The sequence below is a fragment of the Chelonia mydas genome, chromosome 6 (genome assembly GCF_015237465.2).
Source record: "Chelonia mydas isolate rCheMyd1 chromosome 6, rCheMyd1.pri.v2, whole genome shotgun sequence".
Lineage (NCBI taxonomy): Eukaryota > Metazoa > Chordata > Testudines > Cheloniidae > Chelonia > Chelonia mydas.
In genome coordinates, this window is record NC_051246.2 from 64,611,271 (window position 1) to 64,636,604 (window position 25,334).

The 25,334-nt window shown below is 44.3% G+C and overlaps 1 protein-coding gene across 7 annotated transcripts in view; it reads left to right on the top strand.

The window, feature by feature from the left end:
* The window catches only part of TMEM229B (transmembrane protein 229B), a 64,071-nt gene that overhangs the window by 34,223 nt on the left and 4,514 nt on the right, over positions 1-25,334 (top strand). The window contains exons 1-3 of one of the 7 annotated variants that reach the window (XR_006291419.1): positions 5,126-5,824; positions 14,996-15,126; positions 18,913-19,078. Coding sequence is in view for 6 of the 7 variants with exons in the window: in XM_043548118.1 (XP_043404053.1) it covers positions 24,497-24,696 (200 nt within the window). In the remaining variant the exon portion in view is untranslated. Of the gene's footprint in view, positions 1-5,125; positions 5,825-14,981; positions 15,127-18,912; positions 19,079-19,871; positions 19,984-20,831; positions 20,946-24,496; positions 24,697-25,334 lie in introns of those variants that run through there. The other 6 variants (XM_043548114.1, XM_043548115.1, XM_043548116.1 and 3 more) reach the window with 6 other exon arrangements.

Consider the following 25,334-nt stretch of genomic DNA (forward strand, 5'->3'; position numbering starts at 1 on the left):
ATATCACTGGATTCATCATACTGCAGACATAGTCACTCCCATTTGTGGATTTTTGGGGAAGTGGAGCCAGCTGCTGAAGGGTTCCATCGTTTCCACTCCATCACCTCCAGTTCATGCTTCCTCTCTTTTTCCCTCTCCTTCTCAGCATGCTGCCTCTCTCTTTCCCTCTCCCTTTCCCTCTCCTCCCTAGCAGCCTTTCTCTGGCCACTTGTGCATCAATCTCCATCTGTCTGAGTTCCAGCTGTCTTTCATGTTCCTTCTTTCTTTCCTCAGCTTCAAATCTGACTAATTCCAGTTTTTTCTGGATGTCACTTTCTGTCATCCTAGCTTTTCTGCGCTTATCTTAGCTTAACCCGAGAGCTAGAAAGGGGGGAAAAAACAGCTTGTGAATTCCCTTGCAGGACTTAACTACTCTGCCCTGAGGCAGAGAAAAAAAAACCTCCAGCTGCTCTCAGCTAAAAGGAAAAAAAAAGTGTCCTTTTTTTTTTAAAAAAAACAACTCCCTGCTTTCCAAGCAGCCAAAAGAAAGAAAAAAAAAATCCTTTTAATATCCTGAGGTTTGTGCTTCTGGTTCAAAATAATCCCACTGCTCCCACCATGTCAGGATTCCCTCCCCACTCTGAACTCTGGGGTACAGATGTGGGGACCCGCATGAAAGACCCCCTAAGCTTATTTCTACCAGCTTAGGTTAAAAACTTCCTGAAGGCACAAATCCTTCCTTGTCCTTGGATGGGTACTTCTGCCACCACCAAGTGAGTTAGACAAGTGATCCTCTTCCTGAATCTTTGGAGTTCCTGTTTCCCTAAAACATCCCCCCAAGCCCCTTCACTCCCTTTCCTGGGGAGGCTTGAGAATAATATACCCACCAAATAGCTTAACAAGGTGAGCACAGACCAAATCCCTGGGTTTTTAGGACACTAAAACCAAGCAGATTCTTAAAAAAACCAGAACTTTATTATAAAGAAGAAAAAGTAAAAGAAGCACCTCTGTAAAATCAGGATGGAAGGTAATTTTACAGGGTAATCAGATTCAAAACACAGAGGATTCCCCTCAAGGCAAAACTTTAAAGTTACAAAAAACAGGGCTAAACCTCCCTCTAAGTATAGGGAAAATTCACAAGCTAAACCAAAAGATACTCTAACGCATTTCCTTGCTATTACTTACCATTTCTGTAATTTTAGATGTATCATTCAGTAGGAGCTGGATTACTTGCTTGGTCTCTCTCTTTGTCTCCCGAGAGAACAACAACAAAAGCCCAAAACAAAAACCTTCCCCCACAGATCTGAAAGTATTTTGTCCCCTTATTGGTCCTTTTGGTCAGGTGCCAACCAGGTTATCTGAGCTTCTTAACCCTTTACAGGTAAAGAAGGGATTTTATGCTACCCGTAGCTGTATGTTTATGACACTGTTTCTGGCTTGGAGATGTGCCTTTGGACTCCCTGGAAGAAATGCTTTGCTAAGTTTTGAGTCCATGTGATACAGGCAATTGAACAAATGGGCATAGTGCTCGGAGCCACCTAGGCAGGAACCCTCCAGAACAACGGTTTGCTTTATTTTCTGTATGAATTCTGTGCTGGAGAAAATGAAGGATTGTTATTTCTATTCCAGTAGTCCCTGGAGGCCTCAACCAAGATCAGGGCTCCACTGTGCTAGGTGCTGTAGTACTATATAACTAGACACGGTCCCTTCACCAAAGAGCTCACAGTCTAATGAAGCAAGACAGGCAAAGGGTGGGTTGGGAAATTGAGGCACAGAGAGAGATGAAATGACTTGCCCACGGTGTCACAACAGGTCAATGACAGAGCTGGGAATAGAATCTAGGTCTCATAAGTCTTAGGGTGATCTATCCACTGAACCACATTGCCTCTAACATTATGCTTAGAGCCAGTACGACTAATAGTTTGAGTAGAGCCAGCAGACATATTGCACGCTCGTAGTGCAGGTCACCTTCAGCCAACTCCACAAGTACACTTCAGCCCCGATCCCTACGTGTTCCTATGCTTCTCTCCCTGAATCCTGCAGGTCTTCTCCTTATGTCCCCCAAAGTCTTTTCTACCTAAACTGCTGACAAAATGGCATAGTTTATGTCTGTCCTGAGAGAGTCACTGTACTGTAGCTGGTATTCAAGTCCTGGTGCCCTCCCAGCAGCACTGCTCAGTCTGCATCTGCAGCACCTCCTTTTATCCAAATGCTGCACCACCTCTGCAAAGGTACCTCTTGTTTTTCTGCAGCACCTTCACCTGTTCCAGTCCTGGCCCCTCTCACCATTCTCCCAATGCACCTCAATCCTGACCTATCTGATGCCCATAACTTGAATCATGAGACTCCGAACACACAGTAAGCTCTGCCAATGCACCTTAGTGTGGTTATTCCAGTCACAGAGGAGATGTGGGAGGGGGTGGTACTGTATTACTGTCACTTGCCAGGGAGGAGGAAATGCTTGTACAATGACCATGTTAGGAGCCAGTGAAAGATGGAGTGTTGATAGCATTCCAAAAGTCCAGTGCATCTCAGAGTTACAACAGGCAACTTCATGTGTAGTTAAAGCAACTAAAAGTCAGGGGATTTTTGGACCTTCAAAAGGAGCAAAGTGGACCCCAGGAGACAGAAAACCCTACCCAGGAGGGCACTTTCAGCATGATGTGCTGAGAGTTGTCCCCAGAACTCTAAATGGCCCAGCGTGTCTTCTGGAATAAATGTGGATACCTGGTATAAAGAGCACCCTCAGAATGGTTGCTCTCCCGAGCGTGGGGCATCCTAGCAAACTGGGCTGATCTGCTTCATGGGGCAGTTCCCACCTTTGCTTGGGTTTTCTGAGAAGCATGTGTCGAAAGCTCAGTTCAGTTTTGTCAGTTTGGCAGGAGAATGCCTTTTCTCTCTCCTGGCAGGCACTGCGCCTGCCCCTCATGTTCTCTTTGGAGCAAAGAGGTTGCCGAGCTCTGGGAGGCTGAGTGGGTGGGTAATGAGTTTGAATCTGCATCACTGGTATCAGACTTCTGAGGGGACGATAATCCCTGGGGGGGAAATTCTTGAGAATACAAGTAGGTCATTTGTTTCTGCTTCTCGCACTTCCTTTACTTTTTCTTGTCTTCCCCTCCCCCTCCCCCACTGGCTGTTGCTTGGCTGCTCAAAATGCTCTGAAGCAGCTTTACAGTGTTACTTTAAAGCTTGCTGTTGAGATAAAAATTATGGTCCAGGCCCTCCAATGCAGCGCCACCACTTTGTACCACACCGCTGGCATAAACTGCCCCGACAGCTGGTGGAACAGGCCCAGGCAGGATCACCCCAGTGCAAGGGTGATCCTCCAGTGGTGCAGAGATGACACAGGAGTTTATGCATCACTTCCTGCTGCTGTGGTCGGAGGGGAAAGAGGTGTGGCCAGAGGAAATGGGCAGAGCTAGGACACCCCAGTTGCTAATCCAATCCTTTATGTTTTTGCTCTCTTGATGCTATTTACAAACAGCTGATTAAAGCTGATTGCAAATGGCTCCAATATGTTGAAGGTGGGGAGCTAGGTTGGTCAGAGGTAGTAACAGGATGAGGACAGTGCACAGATGGTCATTTAAGCCACCTTTGGACACAAACCTCTGATGTGCACTCCACAGATCATCTGCTTCCCATATTGAGGTCCATATATATACCATGTAAAGTTCCCTTACCTGCCTGACTAATAACACAATAATATTTTTGATCATTACAGTGGAAAGAATTTTGAAAACTTTGCCCCACTGAAGCCATTTGTCTATTCTTTGGACTTTACTCATCTCGGACAGTGAAACTAGACAGCTCAGTTTCATCTTGTAGGTTGCAAGCCAGCGCCAGGCTAAGTTTAAAGGGAGTATAAAAACCTACTAAATCTGAATGATAGCCTTTTACATTGACTGTGCACAGGTGTAAATGACTGCACAAGCTCCAATGCAGTGGAGAATCAGATACTGTGAGGTGTCTGTATGATATGAGGATTGATTGCATATATTTCAAAATTAATGATTTGGGGGATCCATAGGTAGCCTGGTACTTGTGGATTTTATCAGCATCACTTCCTTTTAGTGTGGTTGGAGCCGAACAGTTGAATTCTTGCTTGCCACTGATAATGCACCGCTTAGAATAGACGACATAACACAATATATTCATCTAGTGTGTTATACCTACTTGGTTTCATGTAAGCTCCTCCGCACTGTGCACAAGCCTACCTGAAAAGAAGAATGGGCAAAATGCCCAATGCCAGCTACTTCAGGGCTGTCAGGGTGCAGTTTGAGAGCCAGGACTTCCAGGACTCAAGGATTCAGGCACTGAAGCTGCAAATCTTTTGTCCTTTGTAAAGAGTGGGACAACACTGGCTCAGTGTCTGGTTCCATTTGTTCTAGGTTAACAGATGTCATGCTTGCTTAACAAGTTTTAAACATGGGCTAAAACTAATTGAGGCTAATTTAGTTTAAACACAATTTGGTTGGCCAGGCTGGGCAGAACCAAACTGTGTTTCACTGATGTTTAGAAACTGTATTCTGGTTTAGATAGCTATCAGGAGCCCATCACCATAGCATTTAGGTGCCAGTGTCCCCATGTTCACTCAGTCCCCTGCCCAGAAAGACATTGTGCAAGTTGGTGTCCACCAGGAAAAGAAGAAAAAGGAACAGTCTCATTGTACAGTGAGTGAGTGTTGAAATAAAAGGTTTGCTTAGACTTCGTAAGTCAGTTATGACCTGTCAGGTGAATAAGTGATCAATCAGAATGGTACCAAGGCATAATATTGATATGCTAGAGACTGAACCTCAGTAAATCTGTCCCTTGGAGATGCAGTTATCAGCATTCCTAAGAGCTATGTGCCTGCATTAAGGAAGAAGCACGGGTCCTTAGTGTTTAGCTACCAACTAAATGTATCTTTTTTAAAATAATGAATGAAGTGATTATTTAGATGTTGAAGGTATTAATTATGTCCATTGCTAAGTAAAACTCAGGGGCTGAAGATTGAATCCAGCAGTTAAGCTCACCATAACTGCTGTAGGCATATGGATGGCAAGATCAAGGGCAGGAAATACACCGATCTCTGAGACTCCTACTACAGAACAGTGCAGTAATTAACAATACAGGATACCTGTGCCATAGCTGGCTGAGACTATTCTTTCTCTGTATAACAGCTGTTAGTTATATGCCACCTGGGTAAGATTTATGTTACAGTTCAAGAGGTCAGCTGATCTGGTCGTTCAGTTAAAGGGCCAGGTGTCCTTATGTGATTCAAGAGCTTCTCGGTGCTGCAGGCTCACCACTGCGGTGTGTCTCTTCCTTCCAGTGCAGAGTGTGGCCCAGCCACAGCTGCTGCCTTCTCAGGCAGTTAGGATCTGATTCTGTGAAGAGTTGAGTGCAAGGTGAGGAGGAGACCCCCAGTCTCTCTCAGAGGGAGTCCACTGAAACTAACAGGAGTTAAAGTTGCTCAATGCTTCTTTTCCTTCTCTTAACAAAACTAATTTTTTTGGGAGGGTGGTAAATTTCCTGAGTGGCTAACTAAATAAAAATGACTTCAGCTGCAGTCAGGAAGTGGCCTTCACACCACTTCCTCTTGGGAGTTACTGTGCAGAGTGAGCTGCTGTGTAGTATGAGCACTGGCAGAACAGGGTTCGTTCTACCTTCCAACCAACTGGGAGCAGCCTTTGCAGTGGGATTTAGCCTCCAAGATGCTGTTGGGTGCCTGGAAACTTAGCCTCTCAAGAGAAGTGAGCAAGGTACATGTCTCAGTGTTCTGGTTGGTTTTTTGAATGAGAAGACGTTCAGTTTGATACTCTCCCTGAGACGTGACACAGCCTGGTACCAAGATGATCAGGTTAAAGTAATTGAGCAAACAGTGTAGTTCTCTGGTAGACCTTGGACTTCTTCTCTTTTGCCCCTTACGTCCAGAGGGCCCCTGGGTGACTATTGTTAATGTTTTTGTAAAGTTAGTTCAGAGTTTGTAAATGGTGTTGGTTTGACAGTCCGGAAGATTCATGTGCTCCGTTTATACAAAAGAAAGCAAAGCACCAGCAATGACTGAGTCTGCTTTCCCTATAGCAGTCTGCCTCAAGGCTGCCCTGGAGACACCTGCCTTTAGGGGCAGGAGGGGGAATTCAGAACTCCAGTCAACTATGGAGACTGGCTTCTCTGCTGAGGATAACAGTGAGAGCCAAATAGTGTTTACTGTGGCGATGGTTTGATTATAGAAATATGGGGGTGTCAGTCATTGGGACTGAAACATATACAAGAAAACCAGAGAGAGGGAGTCAAATGTGCTTTGGGATAGGGAGAGGGGCCGACAAGACAGGACACTCTCTCAACAGCCTCACTCAGAAAGCAAACAGGATTCTAATTTTCAAATTCCCCTTTTCTAAAAGGAATCCAACACTGACTAAGAAACACTATTAGTACAGAAAGCTCTCTGGGACAGGGACAGTCACTTTATGCCTGCACAGTGCTTAGCACCATGGGGCTCCCAAACTGGTTGAGATGTCCAGATGTACTGCAGTATAAATGCTGTAGTAATAATAAGGAGCTTTATGCTTTGCTCTGGAGTATCTGGCACTAGACACAAGCGGAAAGGATAGAAGACACAAGGGAGTATTGTTCATTCCTGTGTTCGTTAGGTTTTAGCACACTTTTATTTTGAAAAGGTTTTCTTTTTGGTTGATCTATAATGTTTGTATTCTATCCATCCATTTTAGGAAACAATGGCAATAGCTGTGTTTTTGTGAGAGTGAATATGGCCTCTGCTGGGTGATGGGGCTAAGACTTAAGATCCCAGTTACACTACAGAAGACTGAGCTAGAAAATCACTTTTTAAAACTAGCTAGTCTTGAGAGTGGTTTCCAAAAGCTGTTTGAATCAAATTATGCCCCATCTATTCAGGTAGCAATGGCAGATTACTGGACACCATTTTAAAATTGATATTTAAGAACAATTTCCTAGCATAGTCAATTTTGTAGGGTAGAAGGGACTGCGTGAATGATACAATCCTACCTCAGTCATTTTATCTTTTATCTGCACACAGCAGCTGTTGCACTGTGGACAGAAGGAAGGGTTGCAATAGTCCAGCACAGAAACACTTACCTGAGAAGCTGTAACGAACTTCCTTTCAATAAAGCTGAAACAGTGGCTTGTACCAGGAGAAATTACTGTCTCTTTAACCTCCCTGAGCAGGTCTATTGTCTGTACAGCACTCTTCTCAACCGTGACTTGCCTGAACACCTTTTAAATCGGATTTTTCTGGCTGTCCAATAGTTTATCCAATCAAGGGAAAATGTTCTCCAGTCATCTTCCCACCAGCCTCTGCCTCACTTCCTGTGTTTTCTTCCTGCATCCTACAGAGCAGAGTGGTGCTGGTCTGCCAAGGAGGAGCCTCAATGGGTAGCTGCCCAGTGGTCCAGTTTGGAATTATATCTCCCATGTTAGCTGTGCAATTGAACAAAATACTCAGATTAAGGTAGTTCTAAACAGGCTTCTAAACACAGCTGTATTCTAATTTAAGGGACTAAATTGCTCAAATGTATCACTTTAAAAATATTTCTTTACTCTGTGTGTTCACCTGTTTGGACATTCAGCAGCTTTGTATCTCTCCTGCGCTCTTCCTTTCAATAGATGCCTGTTGATACTTGAGCGCAGCTTGCTCTCAGTGATACATCAGCAGCCCAGGAATGAGAGGAAAATGGCCTTTGCTTTCCAGACCGGTTAAGGTTCTGAGGCAGGTTTGTTTGAAGGAGCCTGATAAGAAGAGAGTGGAGTCATGAAACAAGTTGAAATATTCTGGTATTCCCATATTTACCTGGGCCCTGTAATAGCCACAGAAGAGCAATGCATCTTCACTAGCTCCTTCTCACAGAAGGGATCTCCAAAGGTGACTGACTACCTAAGTATAGCAAGGGTGGGGGAGGATAGCCCACCCCAGGAAGACCTCTACAATAGTAGAGGTTACATTTTTAACAGTGAGGGTAGTTACCCACTGGAACAGCTTACTACGGGTTGTAGTGGCGCAGACAATTTTTAAATCAAGGCTGGTTGTTTTTCTAAAAGGCATGCTCTAGTTCAAACAGGAACTAATTCAGGTAAGTTCTATGGCCTGTGTTATGCAGGAGGTCAGATTAGATGATCACAATGGTCCTTTCCACTTTATAACCTATGAAACACACCTTTTGTCTCACTCCCTCCAGTGTGTTCCTTCTTGCTCCTCCATTACACAATCACTGCACTTCTCCATCCCACCTCCATTAATCCACTGCCTCAGATCATTCATCTGTTTTGTTCTGCAGCCTTCCCAAAACGGAGGGGGCTCCAGCTCCCCACACTCAGCCTCTCATTTTCTTCTGTGCCTTCTTCTCTGTGGTCATTGAGAAGCTAATAGAATTCTGGGCCTGTAGTTAGCAGGTTGGAGGAATCTAAAGCAGCAGTAAGGAAAGTCTCCCCACCTTCTAGCAAGGATCAGTCCTATGTAACAGGGCTCAAACCCCAGTCTCCCTTTCCCACTGCATCCCTGCCTTCATCAAGACTGCGCTAGTCTCCTCCATCAGAGCATGGGTATTGGCTCCTATTTGGAGTGCTAGCTAGTGGGAAGGGAGTGAGAGTTCAGCATGACAGCGTTCCCTGCCCCTCTGGAAAAGAAGGCTTCCATTCAGTGACACCCGTGCTAGCCCACCCTGCAAAAGGCTGAGAGTCGGATTAGAACTAGCAGCCTTGGAAACTTTTGCCCTCTGAGGCACAGTTGTTGTCAGTACTTCAAGGAGAATGTATTGCAGATATTTTATCATGATGTGGTGAAGTTGCATCAGCCCTGAAGTTATTTCAGGACTTTCGATGCCCCAGGAAACTGCAGGATAGTGTCACACAAGGCTGGACGTTCCCATCAAAGATGAATTGCCAGCTAAGCTTCAATTTTAGAATCTTTATTTCTGGAAAGAATATGAAAGGCAGAAAGGCACACCTGGATTCTGCAATACTAGGAGGAGTTCATGGCACCAGAAGCTAGAAAACGATCTTTAGATGCATAGGCAGAGCATGCTGGCTCTAGAAATCACAGAGAATCAACATGGGATTCAGTCTAGAGCCAGACTGTTGGCCCAAGCCAAAGTGCAGAGGGTGCAAGTAGGGATGGCAGCATCTGTGCAAAGGTGGCTTAAATCTCACCTTGTGCTCTTCTTCATGCAGGGGCCAGTCCCTTTGCACTTGGAGTAGCATGGATGGTGCCCTAAGTTACACCCGGCTGCAGTGGCCCCAGTGGATAAAAATGCAGCTAAAGATCAATAGAGTTCAAGTGCAGGGGCATCCCAGGCAGGCCATCTTTCTCCTGCTACGCTGGCAGCGGGGAGGAAGGGTGGTGTGAGAGCCCCTGCAGTGGCTCTATGCCACTAGAGCAGGGGTCGGCAACCTTTCAGAAGTGGTGTGCCGAGTCTTCATTTATTCACTCTAATTTAAGGTTTCGCGTGCCAGGAATACATTTTAACCTTTTTAGAAGGTCTCTTTCTAGAAGTCTTTAATATATAACTAAACTATTGTTGTATGTAAAGTAAATAAGGTTTTTAAAATGTTTAAGAAGCTTCATTTAAAATTTAAATTAAAATGCAGAGCCCCCCCGGACCGGTGGCCAGGACCCGGGCAGTGTGAGGGCCACTGAAAATCAGCTCGCGTGCTGCCTTTGGCACATGTGCCATAGGTTGCCTTGCCTACCCCTGCACTAGAGTATCCCCCTTGCACTGGAAGGATCTTCCCCTGGCTAGGTAAGCCAGCTTTAGAGCCACTTTTCACTGACAATGTAGAGCCAAGCAGCTGTCCTTTACTGGGGAATCTGTCCCGTCATTTATACAATGTCTTTTCTGATTTTAGCTGCCCCTTCTGGCCCTGTTTTCCACTGTCCTGGTCCTTGTGCCGTGATGCAAGCAAGTACACAGTGAATGTGATGTTGGGTAAAATACAACTACTCTGATTTGGTAGCATTTTATGCCGTCTTTGCAAATGACAGCACAAGGCAGTGGAGAATCCAACTCACTGTGTGGGACTACTCTCCTGGATCTCAAGTTCCCTGCAAGAAGGTCTAAAGTTCCTTGCCCTCCTTATCCTTTGGACAAGTGAGCATTGACTGTGTGGTGGGGCCAGCTGTATCTAAGCAATAATAACTGGGGATTCGCGGGTTGCTCATTGTTCTCTATTTTCAAGTGTCTGCATTGAAGAGTGCCTGGATAATAGAGAATAAAACTCCCCACTAATTCCTCTGACTGCACAATATGTTTCCACTGCTAATGATACACTTTGAAAACCACGGAGGCAGTGAACTAATCCTTGTGGTAAGCTAATTGCTGGAAGCCAGCAAGAGAGTGGTTTATTCCCACAGAAACTGCTTAGGGGACCTACGTTTCCCAGTTGTAAACACAGTGGCTCTTTTCAGAAATGTGTCTTAACAGTCATGCCCACCAATGGCAAAACTTCAGAGTCAGTTTTTATGTTGCACATTTGTTTGTTTTAAAGTAGAGGTCCTGTGCTCAGTGGTTGTGATGTTTTGTTTTGTTTTTGTTGTTTTTATTAGGGAGAAGGAACCTTTACTGGAATTGGCCAATTAGGTCCCAATCAGAAAAGGAAGAAGGAATTTTAAGGTCTTTGGGGACAAATAGCAGTAGCAAGGAAAGGACATATTTTAATGAATAGTCAATAGGTTTTTGAAGTGTATCCTCTCCCATCCTCTCCTCATCCCCATCCCCATCCAGGAACTATATGATATTTGTATCACCTAGAACCTGTGAACTAGGACCTAAGAACATGGCAGAACTACACTACTGGAGATTCTCAAGGGACATGTCTGGTCAGAAAGAAACACACGATACTTCGAGGATTATTATGAGGAATTTCAGGAATCCCAGATTGGTAAATGGCAGCAAATACAAAGGTTCCTGCGCTGGTATTCGGAGGAACTGATTCGGTGGCATCTCAACCTTCATGTGATAGAAGGAAGATGTGCTTTTTGGGGGGTGGGGGAGGGTGGAGGAGCTACCCTTGAAGGGTAATTATACTGTATGAGAGAGCTCTGGGATAAGATAAATATATTTCACAGTGGAAAGGATTTAAAAAAAATTTTTTTTTATAATGTCTTTGCCTTGGGTGTTCAGAAAGGTTTATAAGAGAGAAAGTTCTGGAGAGAAGAAAATTTGTTTCCTTCAGTTGTACCTTTACTTGGAAAGGGGTTTGGAAGCTGTCACTTTGTTCTCCACTAAATAACAGGTACAACTGTAGAAGCCTAATTTGCCTGAGACAAGCTAATAGAGTTTGTCAGTTCAACATTTCTAAAATCAATCTTTTACTCTCTGCTTCTAGCTCCCCAGAAGCTTAACATCATACCTGTTTTACCCTTCTCTATAGCCCTTTCTGTCTGAGAATCTCCAGGCATTGTACAAATGTCAATGAAAGGTTTCAGAGTAGCAGCCGTGTTAGTCTGTATTCGCAAAAAGAAAAGAAGGATTTGTGGCACCTTAGAGACTAACAAATTTATTTGAGCATAAGCTTGCATCACGCAAACTTATGCTCAAATAAATTTGTTAGTCTCTAAGGTGCCCCAAGTACTCCTTTTCTTTTTGAAATGTCAATGAAATAAGTCTCACAGGACTCCTGAGAGGGAGGGAAGTTATGTTATCCCCATTCGTCAGGAAACAGGCAGAGACAATTTAAGTGACTTGCATGAGGTCACACTAGCAGAGGTAGCAATTTAGATGCTCCTAATTTTGTGCCGTAGCCATAAGACCCTATTTCCTCCAGAGCACCCTTCCTAAAGCTGGTATGTGTTTTCACTGCCAAACGTGGCTTTCCTCCATTGCACGCTGATACTGGTTTTGATTATCACAGTTTGCTCAGAAGAGCTGGGCTGAACATGTTGATTTATTATTGTAGGGTTGCTCCTGAGCGCTGGCTTGCTCACATTGATCAGTTATTGTAGGGTTGCTCATGAAGGGTGGGCTGGTGGAACTGATTTTCTTTTTGGAAAGAAGATTGTGTATCTTTTCTGAACAAATTTCCCACCTTTAAAAAGAACTTTGTGGATTTCCAAATGGCTTTAGGAAATCACATAAGATAGGTGACAGTGCCCTGAACTTGATGGTGTCCTCCCTTGAGGTCTGCTAGCTGAAGCGACAGTGCAGAAGGTGATGGGGACTGCAGTGCTTCCTAGGTGGCTGGATGCTGTCAGCTCCAGGATTCACTCATCACTTTGCAAAAACAAACCAATGAGCCGTGATGCACATAGTACTCAGCTGATTGCTACGCTTGCTGCCATCCACTAATACAATATTTAGGCTCAAACTTTCAGAAGTTGCTACTGATTCTGATTGCACCAATATTTGGGTGCCCTTCTTAACAGACTAGGGGCTTGATTTTTCAGAAGTACTAAGCACCCACTTCTCCAATTAGGAGGTCTGAATGGTCGGCTCCAAAGACACAAAACAGCCCTAAAGCTGGCTTGGAAAGCTACTGGAGGATTCCCCTGGTGTCAGGGGATCCTTGGGTGCTGTTAAGCCACTATAGCAGCTCCTGGTCCCGACGACCTGCGCCTGACCTCTTGAGCAGGAAGAATAGCATCTGGTATTAATTAGAACAGCCCTGGCCCTGAGGGACTTTTCTGGCAGCCGGAGACTACTGGTCTTTCTTCGTACTCCTCCAATGCTCCCTTCCGCTGCCAGTCATGCTGGTTTATTGTATGATAGGGGTCAGTCCAGAGGCCGCTGAGCCCCAGCATCGGAGGGGGGCAAATGCCTTTGTACACCCCCCTTCCAGCTCTGCGGAGTGCTGCTCAGCTGCAGCTGAGGCTTTGGCCTAGGGAGAGCAGAAGTAGGTCCTCAGCTAACATTATCCTTCTTAGGCTTTTTCTACATTTACAGCAGAGTGCAGCGTATATACGCTGTATGCCCCCCAGCATGAGTATAAGTAGCAGTGTAGGTGGGGAGGCACTGCTCAGGCGAACACACCAGAATCTTAGGGTATGTGCCCTACGCGGCTCTCTACGTGCCCCTGCCCACACTGCTATTTTTAGCAGGGCAGTGTCTCACTGCCAGAGCCTTTCACTGCTGCGTGTAGCTACACACTGCAGTGTGGACACAGCCTGCTTCTCACTGTGGCATGTAGCTTCAGGTACCCTCCATGCCTCCACCAGTGTAGGCCAGGCCTTAGACTCTTTGTTCATTGCTGTGCTGTTAATTTTCTCTCCTGGGAATTACACTGGGCCTGTCCCCTGTGAGCACCTGGAGGTAGCCAAGCAGGCAAGCTTTGAATGGCCAACCAGCGATATAAACAGAATCTACTTGTTGAGGAATAGACAGGTGCCACAGCATAACCTATTAAACACAAGAAGTTATCTAAAGCAATGAAAACAGTGACATACATACCTTTTGAAATCCAGTTCACAGCAGAGACTACCACAGACTTTGAGGCGAATGCTTCTTCGTAAAGTTACATCTGTTGTTAGGGAGAGCCAGGGATTATATTTTTATGGGTCTGTAATTCCGATTTTGTGTACATTAGGATCCCAAGGTGGATGGGATTTCAGTTTTTTATGGGTCTTTCATGTGAGTCTGGCACTTGCAGAACTATAAGAAGGTCCTGAAATTTGTAGGCATCCTCCTTCCATAGAGCTACACGCTATGGTCTTTAAGTGTCCCCACTCTTCTTACAGAGACCATGCAATAGTATGCAGGAGTGCCGATAAGAGAGAGAACTTTATTTCCTCTCCCCAGTCACCTGACCCGGGTGAGAGATACAAAGGTTAATACACTTGTGACATAACATGGATCAGTATCCACTGACTCCTGTGGAGGGGCTGTCCCCCACCCTACTGCCAGTGAGTGACCATCATGAACCCTCGAAAATATTCCAACTTGGCCAGGCCATTCATTAGTGATTAAGAAGCCTTTGGGGACCAGAGTGGAGTGCTGGTAGGACTCCAACCCCTCACTCAGCAGCACTTTGCTTTAAGTAGCACAGAGTTTCTCCTGATAACCTCTGCACATGTGGCCAAAGGATTTAAAACCTTCCTGCTAATACTATGCCTGCAATTCGTCTCCAGAGTAGCCTGGCTGGCTGTGAATGAAATGCCAGTCTCAGCCATGGAGTCAGTCTGTCCCAACAATTCTTCATAAGCTGCTGGATTGCGTGGACAAGCACACATGCATTATTTAATATGATAGTAGCAATCAGGAGATTAGAATCAACCCCCCATTCTATTAGGCTCTGTACAGATACAAAACCTTGGTCTAAGAATGTATGTGGGCTGTGCATGTGTATGACGGATTACATGTGAGCGTGCATAGACCAGGGATGAGCACATGGGTGCAAGTATTCATAGGTGAAGACATAAATAATTTCATATATTTGTGGTTATATTCATGCCTGTCAATACATGTTGGTGCACATGTCAATGTGGGTGCACACCTGCTGGTGCATTTATGAATGTAGGGTGCAGGTATGAGAGTTCATATATGTACTCGGGTGCCTGCAGACATGTGCATGGGATGTGAGTATGTGCATGCCTGCAGTATATATGCCATACAGTAGAGTTATCTGTACAGTAGCAAGCATCCCTCATCCTATTGTAAACATAGAGCCTCTGTCTTCATGGCTCCCAGGTTAGTGTTGCCATCTGCCAGGCTTAGTTGTAGTTTTCATTCTCTGCCTTACATTTCGTGGCCCCTGGATGAGGGTAATGGAAAAGTGCAAGCTTTATACTCTTCTACTGCCATTCTCCATCGTTAAAGTCAGTAAAATCACTATATTAATGATGATGTCTTCATGTTCTCCCTTTACTCTGGGGGCAGTCACCTTGGGAAATGGACTGGGGCTGCCTTACTGCTCCCTTGCAATGAATGGTGCCTTCTGGGCAGCATGAATGGAGGAGTATTACTGTTAAAAACCCACAAGGACTCAACTCCTTTGACTTAGCTGGTAATTGGATTCATGTAATCTTCTTTGATCGTCATTCTTTTTTATTGTATTCGTATTCTCTCTGGGACAGATTTGAGAGATTGGCAGAGATCAGCTGCTGCCACCAGCTACAGGATGTATTGGACAAGACACCAGAAGTGATTGGGAAGGTGTGGGCCCAGGAATGGGAAAGAGGCAGACATTAAGAGGCAATTACACAATGTAGGTTTGGGGTCTTGTTTGTATCTTTAAAAAGTGTTTTCTTAAAAACATGAACATATATTATTATAAAATTTATTCTCACTTATTTTGGTGAACTTCCTTAAAAATTTAAACTTAGTGATGATTGATTTAAAAAGAAATCTTTGAATAAGGAACTGGGAACCGTGAATAAGGAACCAACTTCAGCCTTGTTAAAATTCACCTGAGCCTGCCTACATACGTACACACATACATACATACATACATACATACATACATACATTCATCCCAGCTGGGGGAACTCTCAGCCTCCAGTCCCCCACAAATTTGAAGAAATGTCCCATGAAAAGCTTAAATAAATAAATATTGGCAACTCAGAAGTAGGTAAGTTACCCTGAAAAGCATCCAAGGTAAGCTTGCCAGCCTCTGTCGGGGTGCAGGGAGGATATGTAAGATCCAGGAGAACCTTTGGAAGACAGGGCACAGATCAGCTGATTTGGCCTTGCTCTCCTGCTGTGGTGGATCTTATAGGTAGGAGAATTTTGACAAGCAAGCAGACCATGTTCTCCATTTTTGATCACACATGCACATGACACACATTAGCATGTTCCGCAAAGTGCTTATGGGTGGCAAATCTGCCCTGCTCTGTGGGTCCCACATCACCACACTTTCTGATCACTTCTCTACTGCTAGCCTGGATGCAGCTTGGGCAATGGATAGTGTCCAGCATCAGAACAGAATGTCAGCATCATAGTTGTGCTCGCTCTCAGATGTGCACACATGCAGAGTGGGCTTCAAAGGGGAAAGTGACTATGACTGCATGATCTCTGCATAGAGCTTGCTCTGTGTAAAGGACCACATCTCAGGTTGTTAGACTGCATCGGGGTATTGGCTTGTGTGGTGCAAATATTGGTTGGGAGGGGGCAAGATAACCTTTTCCTCCCATTGTAAGAAATACACTCGGAAGAAGAAAAGGGAAGAATTAGCTCGCTCCTACTTTTAACTTCCGGAAGCATCTCTCTAGTCATATGTGAGGCAGAAAGATGCTGTCTTCCCCCTGGAAGTTGGGCATATTCCTCTAGCAAAGTCAAACAAGCTTGAGTAGAGATTTGGTTCCTGAGAAGAGGATTTGGAGAGAGTGGGTTGTTGATTCAGTGTGATTATTCTTTCCCCCGCTCATTTTATCTGCCTGGCCCACAGCATCAGCCTCTCTCTCCATATATCCTCCCCAGGTCACAGTAATGGCTGACAGCCAAATCCCAATTGGCAAACTGACATTTGAAGCCTCCATCTCAGTGCCATAACAGTATCCCTCTTCTTGCAGTCCTGGGCCAGAAAATCTAGCTCTGATCCTAAAATCAGGTTTCTGTACGGTAACACAGCCCTTTAAACGTAGACTGCCAGGCATTTTGCTTTGAAAGTGCCCTTGTCAACTGCAGATAGAGGTTCTTGGCTTCTGTCCTGTCAACAAATTCTATGATTAACTACAGAGGCCTTGCCAGGCAAGAAAGGGAGTTCGGTACGGTCTGTTCCCAGGTACACAGTGGGGGAGGATGATGTGTAATTTCAATACTTAGACCTTTTCTCTCTCTAATTCTATCAGCAGATTGGGAAGGAAGCTCCTAAAAGGAAAATGGTAGCAAATGCTGCGCTAGGTTAGCCCTGTTCAGACAAAACATAGAAACGTAGGCCTGGAAGGGTCCTCCATGAGTCATCTAGTCCAGTCACCTGCAATGAGGCAAGACTAAGTATTATCGAGACCATCAGTGACAGGTGTTTGTCAAACCTGTTCTTAAAAACCTCCAATAATGGAGATTGCACAACCTCCCTAGGTAATTTGTCCTATTGCTTAACTACCCAGACAGTTAGGAAGATTTTCCCAATGTCTAACCTAAATCTCCCTTGAGGCAATTTAAGCCCATTACTTCTTGTCCTGTCATCAGTGGTTAAGGAGAACAATTCATCACCCTCTTTATAATAACCTTTTTCATACTTGAAGACAATTATGTCCCCCTCAGTCTTCTCTTTTCCAGACTACCCAATTTTTCAATCTTTTCTCATAGATCATGTTTTCTAGACCTTTAATCATTTTTGTTGCACTTTTCTGAACTTTCTCCAATTTGTCCACATCTTTCCCAAAGTGTGGTGCTCAGAACTGGACACAGTACTCCTGCTGTGGCCTTATCAGTGCTGCGTAGAGCGGAAGAATTACTTCTCCTGTCTTGCTTACAACACTCCTGCTAATACATCCCAGAATGATATTAACTGTTTTTGCAACAGTGTTACATTCTCATATTTAGTTTATGATCCCCTATAATGCCCAGGTCCTTTTCTGCAGTGCTCCTTCCTAGGCAGTCATTTCCCATTTTGTATTTGTGCAATTGATCGTTCCTTCCTAAGGCCAGGTCTCCACTATATAAACGTCCATTGGTATTAACTACGTCGCTTAAGGGTGTGGAAACTCCCTCCCCCCGCCCCCGAACAATGCAGTTATACCAACCTAACCCCTGGTGTAGACCGTGCTATGCTGATGGTAGAGGTTCTCCTGTCAACATAGCTACTGCCTCTCATAGAGGTGGATTAACTACGCTGACACAAGAAGCTCCCGTCGGCACAGTAGCATCTTCATTAAAGTGCTACAGTTGGAGCTGCGCCAACGTAGCGTTTTAAGTGTAGACCTGCCCTAAGTGGAGTACTTTGCATTTGGCCATATTGAATTTCATCCTATTTATTTTAGACCATTTCTCCAGTTGATCAAGATCATTTTGAATTCTGATCCTGTCTTCCAAAGCCCTTGCAAACCTTCTCAACTTGGTGTCATCTGCAAAATTTATAGGTGTACCTACTATACCATAATGCAGTCATTTATGAAGATATTGAATAGAACCAGACCCAGGACAGAGCCCTGTGAATCATTGATAACTACTCTCTGAATATGGTTTTTCAACCAGTTGTGCACCCACCTTATTGTAGGTTTGTCTAGGCCAGGGGTTCTCAAACTGGGGGTTGGGACACCTCAGGGGGTTGCGAGGTTATTACATGGGGGGTTGCGAGCTGTCAACCTCCACCCCAAATCCCACTTTGCCTCCAGCATTTATAATGGTGTTAAATATATTAAAAAGTGTTTTTAATTTATAAGGGGGGTTGCACTCAGAGGCTTGCTATGTGAAAGGGGTCACCAGTAAAAAAAAGTTTGAGAGCCACTGGTCTAGGCTATATTTCCCTGGTTTTCTTATGAGGTCAAGTGAGACAGTATCAAAAACCTTACTAAAGTTGATATATATCACAGCTACTGGTTCCTCCCCACCCCGGGACCATATGGCTTGTAAGGCTTATTATCCTGTCAAAGGAGGTTAGGTTGATTTGACAAGAACAAATCCATGTTGACTATTACTTATTACTTTATTATCTTCTAGCCGTTTACAAATTGATTGTTAGATTATTTGCCCCATTATCTTTCTGGGTAGCAAAATTAAGCTGTCTGGTCTATAATTCCCTCGGCTGTCCTTATTCCCCTTTTTATAGATAGGTACTCTATCTGCCCTTTTCCAGTCCTCTGAGATCTCTCCCATCCTCCATGAGTTCTCAAAGATAATCACTAATGGCTCGGAGAGCTCTTCAGCCAGTTCCTTAAGTATTCTAGGATGTATTTTGTCAGGCCCTGCCAACTTGACATCGAACTCGTCCAGCTTGGTCTATGCTGAAGTGCTACAGTAGCCTAGTTGCAGGGGTGCAGCTGAGCCGCTGTAGCATTTTAAGGGTAGACGTATCCTAAGTAATTCTTAACTTGTTCTTTCTCTATTTTAGCCCGAGATCCTACACCATTTACACTGATGTTTCCTGTGTTAGTTGTCCGATGACTGCTAACCTTTTTGGTGAAAACTGAAGCAAAAGAACCTAAAGAAGAGCTCTGTGTAGCTTGAAAGCTTGTCTCTCGCCAACAGAAGTTGGTTCAATAAAAGATATTACTTCACCTGCTTTGTCTCTCTTATATCCTGGGACCAACAGGGCTTTAACACTGCATGAAACAAAAAAAGGCACTTAACACTCTGGCCATTGCTGCATTTTCATGCTAAGTTTGAAGGTACCTCTTTCACTTTAAACATTTGAAATGTAAAGTGAATCTAGTGCTGGAGAAAGGTGCCAGTTTCACAGCCTTGAATAATCGAAGTCCTCCGTTTTTCCACTCAACTTTCTAGAAAACATCTCATACTGAGAGCTAACTTTAATAGCAGTGGTGGCATCTGGTCAATTAGGAAACAAAAAAATAATTCTTATTATAACAATCCATAGCCCACTAACAACCCCCATCCCAACTTCTTATGCTAAACAGACTGTTCCACCTTGTATTTAGCTGTGACACTCTGTGTATATCTACACTGCAATTAAAAACCCAGGACTGGCCTGTGCTAGCTGACTCTGGATCACACGAAGTGGGTATTTAATTGCTGTGTACATGCATGGGCTGGAGCCCGGGCTCTAGGACCCTGTGAGGTGGCAGGATGCCGGAGCTCAGGATGCAGCCCAAGCCGGAATGTCTACACTGCAGTTAAACAGCCCCTTAGCCCAAGCACTGTGAGCACAAGTCAGCTGGCATGGACTCGCCACGGGTTTTTAAATGCCCTGTAGATGTACATTTCCCAGACCTCGGGAACAGCTCTGTGTAACCTTGAAAGCTTGTCTCTCTCACCAACTGAAGTTGGTCCAATAAAATATATTAACTCACCCACCTTGTCTCTAGAACTAATTTATATCAATCTTTGCAGGCAGCTTTCCTAACAAAAAAGTGTCCATATGTGACATCCTGGGAACAGGATGTGGCTAGACAAATTACTCCAGAGGAATGGGCTTTCATCTGGAAGAGGACCAGCAACATCAGTAGGTAGCACAATAAAAGAAAATGTCTTTAAGATACTGTCAATGGCACCTCGCACTAGTCAGGTTAAAATAGAGAGAGAGATTGAATGGGGATAAATGGTGAAGAAATTGTGGTGAAAAAGAAGATTTTAATGCTTATATGGTGGATATGTCCAGTCCTTAAAGAGTATTGGGTTGCAGTCTCTAACAAAATACCACAAATTGTTAGATGTTTATTACCAAATGATCCGTTGGTAATGCACCTTGGGCTTCTTATTGGAAATGGTCAGACACAAAGAGGAAAAAGAATTAATCTCTCATCTTCTAGCAAATGCTCAGCTATTGGTAGCCTTTCACAGGAAAAATAGCCCAACTATGGAGGAATGGCTTAAATAAAAACGGGGGGGGGGAGGTTGTGGTTATGGAAAAATGAACACACCAATTACATACCCAGCAAAATGGACAGAGGACAAATAGATACGTAGATATTTGGTTACCTTTTATTCAATACTCAAAGTGCATTCATTTTCAAAAACAAAACTACACCTGTCCAGTTTTTTAAATGTTAATATTTGATATTCAACAGACCTAGTATGTCTATGTGTGATCAGAGAGTTCACTCCATTTAATAAAATCACTAGAAACAACTTTGGGGTTTTAATGATGCTAACTCTGTAATTTGGCAACACCCTGTTAAATAGGAAGCTCTGATGATGACTGTAGTCCTGTATAATATCTCTTTAAACAAAAGCTCACAGTTGTAATGATTGTTTCTGATATTTATATGGCAAAGATTTCTAAACATGTGAGAACTTCCTAAATAAATAAAGGGTTGGGGTTTTTTTTTGTTTTTTTTTTCCCCAGTGCAGCATGAGCAGTAGCAGAACAAGCTTTGCCTATGCTGCCCACTGCCAGGGGGACCTGAAGGGATGACCGCCAGGGGTTGGAGGAGTGCAGTCTCTGTGCCCCATTTACTTTCTGCTGTAAACAATCAGTAATGTGCCATCTGCGGGGCTGGCTTTGGGGAAGTGGACACCTGTCTTGCTGGGAATTGCACTGATATACCCCAACTCATTACCCACCAGTCACAGAACAGCTATCAACTCTTAAAAGCTTTTTGATCACTACTGCTGTCATTTCATTAGGAATCCTGTCATCACCTTCAAGCTTCTCTTTGCCTTTAAGACCGTTCACCTATCTGCTCCTCCCTTCTCATTTGTTCTCATCTCTTATCACATCTAGCCTCCATTTCATAGATTCTAGGGCCAGAAAGAATCACTGTGATCATTTAGTCTGCTTCTTGCACAAATGGCTCCATGCTTTCTTTCAGGATGCCCCTTGTGCATAAAATGCTGTCTTTGAATGAATCTGTAAGGCCACTAATCTCTCCTCCTTCTTGTCCCTCCTCCAGAGCCACTTCTGCTGTGATATTTACAAGAAATCAGCGGGGCTAGGTGGTGTGGTGCTTGGGGATTAGCTGGTTTTTATAAACACTTAGATGATTTAGAACCACTGTGTTGTGCAATTGCTAATCTGTGTAATTATGTGATTTTATTGTTTCCTACATCTCCCCCTCACATTTCCCTTCTGTTTGTTACTCACATGTCGCATCTTGTATAGAATAGAATGTAAGTACTTCAAGGTAAGCGCTGTGTCTTCCTATACATTTGCACAGTGCCTAGAAGGAGAGGGCCTGATTTCATTTGGGGACATTGGGCATTACCAAAATCCAGCAAAAGAGAAATGCAGGCCTTGTTTTGGAATGTTTTAATCAGCAAGGAACCTCAGGGGTCAGGTGTAGAGCTTGTCGAAAATTTTTCAATGGACTATTGTCCCATGGGAAAATGCTGATTAACTGCTGTTGAAATGTTCCCTGGGAACATCTGAATTGTCTCAGATCTTCCTCAGAACATAGGCAGGTTTCAAAACCAGCATGGATTTTTGCCATCCTTAGTAGCCTCAGTGGTGGACTGCCCTGGAGTTGAGACTCTTGGGCATCCAGGCCCTATGGCTGCACAGCAAGGCGTCTGGGAGCCAGGGCCGAGCCGAGAGCTTCAGAGCTTTGGCTTCTAAGAAGATTTTGATTAGAAATTTTCTAAATGAAATGTTCAGGTTATTTCAAAATGTTTTTTTCAGAATTACCCTTCTGCAGGAAATTTCAAAGTTGCTACTTTTCATTTTGAAACAGTGACTCTCTCCAAAAATGCTGGAATTTCTCACAGAAAGGGGCATTCTGACTTTCAAACAACTCTGATTAGGAATTGATGGGGTTGTCACTTGAGGCATATGCATAGGGATAATGTCTCCACAGAATTTGCTGGGCGTTATGTACATAGGTGTGGCTGACACTGCTGTCAGTTGATAAGTGCATGGTTACCTGATTCATTCCCAGCACAGCTGATAATTGTGGGCAGTTGAGTTTTCATTCGTGATTGTCACAAGGCTCAAAAAAGACCAGTTATGGTCTGTCTGTCTGTCTGAACTAGTTGCCAGTGCAAAGTATGGCCTGCAGGAGGCCTGTGTTCAGTTTCTGGCCTCAGTCTCCCATTGTGTGGACTAGATGCCTATTTGGAAAAATGAGAGAGAAGAGAAGAGAGAACGTTGACTTGGCCTTGGGTTAGTCCCCTGGATGGATAATTATCTAATAAGTATGGAGTGTATATTATCAGTAAAGAATGACTTTCCTCTGAGAAACAACACAGCTCTGGGAATGCTGGCTGTGCACTGGAAGGGGTGCAGTTTTAGTCTGGACTGCAGTTACACACCAGATGCACTGCACAGCAAAGCTGGCCACCAGAAGGGGGCACTGCTAGGTGGACACATCTCCCCAAGTGTTTGATCACCAGTGGGCAGGCATAAGGCAATTGGACTTGAACAGAAGCATTTGTGACTTTGAGAGAAGGTGCTTACTGCATCTTTCAATGCTTCTCTTTCTGAGTTTTATTTCGTAAGGCCCCAGAACATTTTGAAAAGACATTTCGGAACTTACTGGAAAGAAAGACCTGAGTATGCAGACATCACTGGGGGTGTGGGAGTTCTCAACCAACAGAATGCAAACACAGCTCCTACAGAGTGGGGGGGAAAGTTAGAAAGGCTTGTGGAAATGACTTTAGAAAAACCTCAGCCCTGGACTGTGTCCTCCTTCCTACTAGGTGGTGAGGACTCCCCGACTCTTCTCCTCTCCAGATAGTGGTAGCTCCCTGTGCCTTGTCTTCCCTGGATAGGAGGAGTTCCTCTAATCCTTCTCATAGCTCCTGTCGTCCCTCAGACACTGTCCTGGCCTCCCCGCACTCCATCTCCGACTCCTACCTCTAACTAGTGGGTGTATATATATCTATATCAGTTTGCTCTTCAAATCATGTGAAAATGGAGGAATGATATGAAAACTTATTGGCCCAGGTGTCTCAGCTGTGCTGAGAAGGAACCAAGTAACAGCACATTGAATAACTGCTGGCAGTTCCCCTGATCACCCTCAGGAACATTAGTGACATGCACTGCATTGAAGCTCTCATGGATGTTACACCTACACATGTCTCAGGCTACAACCCTATTGCCCTCTGATCCTCAGAGTTTCTTGGCTGATTAAATCATTCTTAGGTTGGGGTCTGAATGGCTCAGAGAATTTTCGAATGACTTTGTAGGCTTTCACTTGTAGGTCAACCAGTTTGATATTGACCCAAAGTCTGTAGCACCTGAAGGCTGGTCAGTGGCCTTATGTAAAATGAGTTAGTGGGAGGCACGGTGTGGCTTTGCAGGTATCCTGCCCGCAGCTCCCTCTGGCTTCTTGGAATAATTTGTTCCCATGCCAGAATACTTAAAGTAAGATCCCCCTAGTTGGTATCATTTATTAAATCTTATTGGCACTTTGTTCACCCAGTTCCAAACCTTGTTCCCTGTAAATCAGGAGTCCTACAGCCATCCTTCTTTGGCTTGTGCTGTGATTAAAGCAGGGGTTTTTCTCCATGATTGAGGAGTCCCACGGCATTCCTGCTGGGGGCCTATACTGTGATTAGAGCCAGTTTCCAGCTCTACTTCACAAAGCACCTCTTCTCTCCTTTGGTTCTGGGGCCTCACAGCGCTCCTGGGGCTCTGCTTAGCAGACAGGCTGTCTCGTTTCTGAGCTGTCTGTCTTTTCTGCTCCTTTTAGCTTTCTGGGAGCCTCTCTCTTATCTCTAGACCTGGACTGAGTTTTAAGCACATGACCTACCTGTTATGTTGCTACACTAATTTTTCCCACCTGAGGAGGAGGGTTGAATGAGTCATAGGTGAGGCTGGACCCATTACCTCATAAAAGGGCCAGTCACCCTGTGACAGTGAGTCTCAGTTCATTGCCTAGTGGGACAGGTGTGCACTTCACAAAAAACATCATGACAGTGGGCGCTGGTTGGTCATCTTAATGGCTCTCATATAAGAGTGAGTGGGCCATGAGCACTCATCTGTCTTCCATATGTTCAGTACCACCCCGATCCTTCTCCTTTCTCAGAAACAAATAGCAGAATAACCTCCTCTCCCCACAATAATTTTCCTTCCCTTTATGCCATTTTTAGGTAAATCTCCTCCCTCTGCCATCTTCCCTCTGTCCATTATTTGGCTGCCTTTTCTCCTTTGGAAGTCTTCCTTCTCTCCCAAACAAATCCTTCTCTCACTCACCTCCTGTGCAATTTCATACTGTATAGAGAGAGGCATCATGTTACAGAGCAGGGCGGTTTTACGCTCTCTCTCTCTATGGCATTGGTAAGACCACAGCTTATATTCTGCAGTCAGTTCTGGGCATCTTGTACCATAAAGCTGTCCAGTTCAGAGGGCGCCTGAGGAAGGAAGTTAGAAAGCAGCATCTGAACAAGGGACTGGAGAAACTGATTTGTAAGGATTAGATTTTTAAAAACTGAACTGGTAAGATTCATTTCTGGTGTAACTCTACTCAAGTCAATGGAGTTACACCAGGATGAACTTGGGACAATGTGTATAGCTTGGCTAAGTAGTGATTAAGACATGATAAATCTCCACAGATATTTGAAAGATGTAATAGTAATTGTTGGGGTGGGTGGGGGGTGTTGAACTTGTTTAGGGTGATGAAGAAGTTATTCCCTTTTAAAACCTTTTTCTCCACCCTCATGTCTATTCCTGTAACTTACACTCCAGTATACAGACACAGGGTCCTTGTTCCAAACCCCCACTCAGCATGACTAACTATATCTCTACCCTCAACTTTCCTTTTTATTCTCACCCTTTATGCTTCCTGTCCAGAAGCCAAATCTGAATGTATTTCAATAGATCTCTTGTGCCTTTTGACTGTAAATCAGGCAATTCTGTATTATATCAAATGCTTCCCTGAATCCCAGATATCTTATGTCTGCCAGTTCCTTAATGTA